Source organism: Cinclus cinclus, chromosome 6 (assembly GCF_963662255.1).
Source record: "Cinclus cinclus chromosome 6, bCinCin1.1, whole genome shotgun sequence".
In the NCBI taxonomy this organism is placed as follows: Eukaryota; Metazoa; Chordata; class Aves; order Passeriformes; family Cinclidae; genus Cinclus; species Cinclus cinclus.
In genome coordinates this window covers 1457548-1464575 of record NC_085051.1, presented here as the reverse complement: position 1 = coordinate 1464575, position 7028 = coordinate 1457548, and the positions used below count along the sequence as shown (strand labels likewise).

Here is a 7028-nt window from a genome sequence, read left to right as displayed (position 1 = left end):
TTTGTGCCGCAGCCACCTCCCCGCGCCTCTCTCCCTGCTCCCCGGTCCCCGAGGAGCTGCGGCCGATGCCAGCGCTCCGTCCGCAGGGGATGTTTGCCGTGTCTGCGGCTCCGGAGGGCGGAGGGGTGTCGGGAAATTCCTGGAGCCTCGTTATCCCTACGGCAACTATAGACTTTGGCAGGAATGCGAGTGATTAATTTCGGGTCTGTGGGCTCAGCTCTGCGCTGGGTGTCTGGGAGACAGCGGCGTCCCCTGCTCCGCTCTTTTCACCAAACCCCGCGAATTCAGCTCGCCTAAGCAAACACCGCCGAGCTGCTAATCACACGCTCTGAAAGAAAACAGCGCTTCGGTTCGGGGTCTGGGCAAGATCACACTTCCCTCCCTCCCTCCTCCCCTCTCCTTCCCTCCCGTCCCCTCCCTCTCTGCCCCCTCCCTCTCTGCCCCCTCCCTGCTTCTCCCCTCCCTCTCCCCGGCAGCAGCTCCGCTCCCTCCGGTCCGCCCTGGCAGCCTCACGCTGGGGCCGCTGCCGGCTGGGGCTGCCCGGGAGCGCTCGGCCGGTCCTGCCGTGCCCTGCCCAGCCCTGCCCAGCCCTGCCCAGCCCTGCCCAAGCCCCCCGTGCCCCCGGCCCGCTCCCGCCGCCGCCGCGGACACAAAAAGTTGTGCGGAGCGCTGAGGATGGGAGCGCATCATCTGCAGCCGCTGGCCCTGCGGCTCCTGGCGCTCACTTTCCCCTTGGTGGCGAAGGGTTTTCCTGACGAAACCTTGGAGAAAGCCGCGAAATCCGAGGGATATTGCAGTCGGATCCTGCGAGCCCAAGGCACCAGGAGGGAAGGGTACAATGAATTCAGCCTCAGGGTGGAGGGCGATCCAGAATTTTACAAGCCTGGAAACAGTTACCGGGGTAAGTCGGACATCCTCTGCATCCCATGCTAAGGAGAGTGGTGAGGAGAAGTGGCTCTGGAGCCGCGCCGTGTCTCTGCCTGTCATCTCCGGATCCCTCTTGGCGTGTGTGTGTGTGTAAGTGTGTGGGTTAAGGCAGGGTAATATTCCCCCACGCATTACTTTATTGGGGATGCTTCCATGACAAGTGAGAGGAGTTGGGTTTCAGTGTATCACTTTACTCCCAAGCATTCCTCATTAAGAGGAATTTCCTCTCTACCGGCTCGGCGCTCGCACAGGATCACAAGTTGCAGCGATGCAAAGCACGCTTTTCCCCGTTCACCCACTGTGGGATTTCTTCCTATCCCTTTAAATATGACCCGGTGCATGGGAGAAGCTTTAACGCTGAGCAGGAAGGAGAGGAAACTCGGAGCTAATCGTTCTTACCCTGAAATACGAATGTTAATATAATGAGTTAGCATATGGGCAAACATGATGCAGCACACTGCCAACTTCCCACATTTTCCACTTACGTTTATCCCACCACTTTCTTTCTTTTCTTATTTTTTTTTTCTTTCTGGGTAAATGAACAGATGGTTCAGACAGGAAAGAGGCAGAGACAGTTCTAACGACCTCTGTAAATAAGAGATGGAGGCATTCGTTCTTCCCTGAGCATGTCACATACAATCCTTGGAATGAACTTTCAGAGCACATTTGGGTGTATTTCACTAATTAATATTGGTCACTTTTCCTGCCTCGCTGTATCATGCCTTCAGAAATAAACCTTCGTGGAATGCACTGTTAACCTTGTATTTTAAAAGCACTTTAAAATGATTTTGGAATTTTTTGGGTACCATAACTAACAGACTTTAAAAAAAAAACTTACTGGGAGATTCTTCTAACTGTTTCTTAGATCCAGGGTAAAGAGCAATGTTTTCCCATTGCATGAACATGGGAGTCTTAGTATATACAGGGAGAAAAAAAGTGTGCCTGTAGCATAATCATTGTGTTTCTTCAAAGGCTGAGAAACACCTCTGCAGCAGTGGTTCACCTGTTTTGAGCACCAGTCTCTAACTTTGCATGCTACTGATTTGATTTTTTTCCCCCTAAACTAAAAATAAAAGATAGTTTCATTTTAACATGATGTGAGGAAATGCACATTACCCACGAGCTGGGTAGCTGTTCCAGACATTAGGATTAGTACTTTGAGTCTGAAAGATTTCATATGGCGTGTCAGCTTGACACATGTACTAAGCAAGACAAAGATGTGCTAAGTATTTTGATAGTGACAAACATGAACGTTCTTTAAAAGTTTTGGAATTCACTTCTGTGAAAATGTTACTGGACATTTTCAGTCATCCGCCAAAGAAGTTTCCATTACATGGAGATGTAGGAATAAAGAAACTCCCAGATGAATTAGCAGAACTAATTTTCTGGAGATATTAGGTCTTGGCATTAGGAACTCAATTAATAAAATCACATTAGGCTATTATAGCTGCTTGGAAGTGAGAAAATTACAGTTAATAGTAAAAAATTAAAATGTAGAACAGAATGTGTGCCTGTGTTTATGATACTTAGGACTGAAGTATTCATGTAGCACATTGGGGTGTGTAGATTGTTCTTTAAGGACACATTCCTGAATGGTTGGAAGAGCACAAATAAATGTTGCAGCAACATTTGTTGCAGGAGTTAAAACTGACGATATACAGAAAGTTTTGAGAATTTGCTTTCCAAGGCATTTCTACAGTCCGGCTCGAACTTTATTACTATTTTATGCAAAGGATAGAAAATCCAACTAATGATTAAAAGAATGAGATATTGTGACAGGTCTGTGGGGTTTTGTTTGTATTTATTTATCTGCAAATTACTCTATATGCAACATGACAGAAGACTTGCACAACTTCCTTAGCACTGGAGCCAGATATTCCTGTTTCCATGGCCCCTGCTTGAATTGATGCAATCTGGATCCTTGGCACGTTCTCCAGAGGGCTCTTGGAATAAACAAGTATTTTCAAGGTGGTTGATACAGGACTATGTACATACACATGTACATGCAAGGGTACACTCCACAGAAGTGTCAGTGTAGGGACATCCATTTACCTTCATGCCATGGTCGGTGTGACACATCAGCCTCAAACTTCAATGACTGGAGGAAACATCTCAGCACTCTTGCAGAGAGAAATCAGGAGACCACAGTTCACAGCTGCTGTTTGCCTCCGGGGTGGGTGGGATTTATGGCTCCCCTGCAGTTATTCACCTTCAGATCAATCAGAATCTATTTGCCCTGAGGGGGAGCCCTGGGTGGATCTGTGTGTAAGGAGCTGTGAAGCCTGGATTTTCCACCTCTGGAGCTGAGAGAGAAACAGCTGCCCTGAATAACTCCTGTGAGTGGGTATTCACTCCTCTGCCTGCCAAGGGGGTCCTCTCCTGTCAGACAATTGACAATGTCTCCCTGTAGGACCAGGTCTTCCCGCAGGACCAGCTTTGTGGGCATACCACCCTAGGGTCGAGGTTGTCTCCTCCCTGCTGGGTACCTTCAACCTTGATGGAGCTGCTCTCGCTTCCACTGAAGGTCAGAGTTCTGCATTCAGAGGCACAAATGAGCCTTAAGTTTGTATGGTGATACAGGGTAATGATCCTTGAAAATACTCAGTCCTGGCTTTATTGATTGCAGTTAGATTAATGATTGCATGAGATTTCCATGAAAAAAATGAGGTATGTTTCACGCTATTAAAATGTAAATAAACTTGCTTCTACAAAAAGGCAGTAGTATGCCCATTTCACACGCTAACATGCAGTAGACATACTTTCTGCCATGATATCATGAAGTTATTATTCTGAAGAAGAAAAGGACTACGAGACTAGTTATAATCCTTACATACACCTTCTGGGTGCATGCTGTCTCTGGTTTTAATGGGATTTCCACTTGTAGATCAGTTCATTTTCTCAGGTTTTGAGGAGAGGCTCATTTAAGGTGTTGTGCTCCATTGCTTTGGTTTGGGGACTTCTTCCATTTCTTTCTTCCCCCCTCAATGCGCAAACACTTTGCAAACAGGCACTCATTCCATAACTACATTAGCCATCCCCACGTTTCACAAAATACGGATGAAATTTGGAAGGTGTATTTGTTGGTACTTGTGCAATGTACAGCGCAGGATGTGCAGTTGAGTAGGATGAGAAAAGTCAGATTTCCTACCTGAAACCAAAGGAGCAACTGCTTTGATCACCCCACCTTCAGCCTGGGACAGTGGGGAAAGAGGAGCATGTTGAAGGCGTGTGCCAAAGTGCAACTTGTAAAGTAATTAGAGATTTGCCGGAGGGATGGAAGTAGATAAAAGTAACTGCTCATATGTAATCTTCCCTTTAAAGTGAAATCCTTAACTCTGAGGCTTGCACTGAGATTTAACTGATCCTTGCAGGAAGTTCATATCGTTCAGTGGAAGTTAATTCACGCGGACACGGTGTGAGCAGGACACAGCTGTGGTTTAAAATGGCAGAGTTTAGCCCAAGAACTCTCAGCTCCTAGGCGACAGAGCCGCTGCCATGTGAGAAACAGATGAGGTCTGACAGTGCTCCAGAGGCAGAGACTCCAGAAGAGGCACAGAACGAACTCTGGGTTTGGGAGCGCTGGGGATAAACCCTCGTGCTGTGGCGTCACCTGCGCGCATGGATAATTTCGACAGAAACGTTCCCAGCCCAGGTGTCACCCGCTCTTCTGGCCTAGCTCTGAGCTACCAAAACACACGTCCCTAAATGGGTGAGTCCCAAAGCACGGGCCCTAAATCCTGCCGTGCTCAGGTTGGGTCGCTGCCCTCCCGGTCCCTCCCTGTGTCCGTGTGTCCGTCCCCGCTGCTGGCGCAGCGCTCCCAGAGCAGCCGCGCAGGGATTGATGCCTTGGGTTTTAGCTTTTCTGTGTTTCAGAATCACTGCTGCTTAGTGTGTAACTCTGACACTTCATGTTAGGTGTTAGGGAGTTCTCTTCACAGGGTAGTGACAAAACAATTCCTTTCTACTAGAGAATCACAAACTGGTACCCAAAAAGCAGAAGCAACATCGAGGGACAGGGAAAAGCCAGGGGGCTGAGACTCCATAGCCTGGGGCTGTGCTTGGATAATTGACCCCAAGATGTAGAGGAACCAGAACTTACAAAAGTGTAAAAACTCCTGACCAGGACCCACCTTGGATTTGATTTGGGTGTATCCCCGGCCGGGCTCTTGCACTGCCCAAGGTGCATCCTTTCAATAAATACCGATTTTATTCCTTTTGCTCTGTCTAGTCTCTGTTCCAGCTCAGCCTTTCCAGGCAGCAGGATGGACCCGGCTGAACCCTCCGGCTGGGCTCGGTTTGTTTGAGTTTTGGGCTGGATGTGTTCCCGAGCCCAGCTGAGAGCGCAGCTGCCTGGATGCGGCTGCGGGGTGAGGGCAGCATCATCCTCCTGGACTTATCCGGGGTTAAAACCACTGCAACCACAGCAGGGGTATTGCTAAACCCAGGCATTCAAAAACCATGAGTCAGGCTTTGGAATTGCCTGCCTTTTGCCTTTTTTTCCCTCCCTAATGTTCCTGTATAGTTTCTGTGTTTTCTAGGTAGGTGCTCAGAATTTTGAAAACTGTTTGATCTGTAACTTTGTGAGGAAAATGTGTTGAGTCAACTCACAGCTGGATTCTCTGTCTGCTTGCACACATATTTATTTCCAGTGTAACCTTTTACTCACAGGGATTCAGTCTTTAATTGCATATGATATGGAAAAATTTGTTGCATGCAAAGGGCCTTTATGGCAGTTAATTTCTAAGAATTGCTGTTCAAGCAGGAGTAATGTGTTCATCTCTGTTGAGTTCAGCAGCGTGCTGTTCTCAGTTATTGCAACTAAGAGGCTGCCTGTGGGTTTTCATCTAGCCAGAGCTGCAGAAGTTTGCAAAATTGGGCTAATCATGCTAATTATTGGGCAGAAAATGAATTCATGAAATGGAGCAATACTCTGTAGAGTGAGCAGAAATTTTAATTACATTATGCTGCTATCCCACTTTGGAATATTATATGTGAAATTTTCTTTCTCCCCCAAAATCACAACATTTAACCTCATCATAAGGTTCCATGGAATGAAAAGTGTGTTGAAAATCCTGAGAGCTGGGGGACTTGCTATTGTGCCAATCACTACCCCAGCTTTGTACAGGTGTTTGCAGGTTTATAGGTCAAAGTGGGCCACTCGCACAAAAGTTTGAAAATTGAAATAAATATCTCCAATTTTTTTCCCACACATATAGTCAGAAAAGCTAGGCATTTGTACAAACACTGTTTTAGACCCAAACACAGCTGCATAATGCTAGACATTTTCAAATAGCCTTTTTATATTTTTCTGCTACTGAATTTCTAGATCCAAAAGCCCTCCATATGCTCTAAATGAACTCTGGGGCATATTTTGAAATCCATATCTTGTAAGGTCAATCTGTAATTTTTAGCAAGGTGATTCAAGCCCTTGCAGCCTATTTGTGTGAGAGGGAGTCTCTTGTGGGTGCTCTTCTATGGAGCAGTCTTGGTAGTTGCAGTTTGCTCTGAAAACTGTGGGTGGTCTTCAATTTTTATTGTGCCTGTCAGGGTTGGAGTGTGTGACAATAAAGTACTACAAGCACTCTGTTTGCATTATGCTTGAAGTAAAAGCTACTTAAAACATTAAGAGTTCAATTTTCTGTCGCTTTTAGTTTAGTTTAATTCTAGATTTTTTTTTTTTATTTGCCTAAAATTGACTCCTGTTTCAGGAAAGGGTTGCTGTAAGTTGTTGAAGAGAGTTTGGTAATTTCAAAAGTTCTGCCTACTTCTCCCTTTCTGATAGTGTTCAAAAGAGCCTCAGCTGAGGACCCTGATCTTATCACAGCTGGTTAGAGCATGGTGCTAAAAACGTGGGTTCACAACCTGTAGGGGCCATTCACTTAAGAGCTGTGCTTGAGCCCTCTGGGTCCCTTCCAACCCAGAATATCCCATAATTCTGTCTACTCAGGTGGTGCTTGGGTGCTGCTGGTGGTGAGCAGACAGGTCACCCAAATCTATCTTGCACTGGCATCAAATCAGGGATTTAATCCTGCTGCTGAGCATGGTAAAATCAGATTAGTCAGCATCACATTGCCTGTGCTCTGCTGGTGGATCCAGTGCTG

At 46.6% G+C, this 7028-nt stretch overlaps 1 protein-coding gene across 1 annotated transcript in view; it reads left to right on the top strand.

Annotated features, from left to right (window-relative positions):
- The first annotated feature begins 675 nt into the window (after positions 1-675).
- Positions 676-7028, top strand: part of SPON1 (spondin 1) — a 168731-nt gene continuing 162378 nt past the window's right edge. Inside the window, exon 1 of the mRNA XM_062494983.1 lies at positions 676-901. Coding sequence (XP_062350967.1) covers positions 676-901 — 226 coding nt within the window. The remainder of the gene's footprint in view (positions 902-7028) is intronic.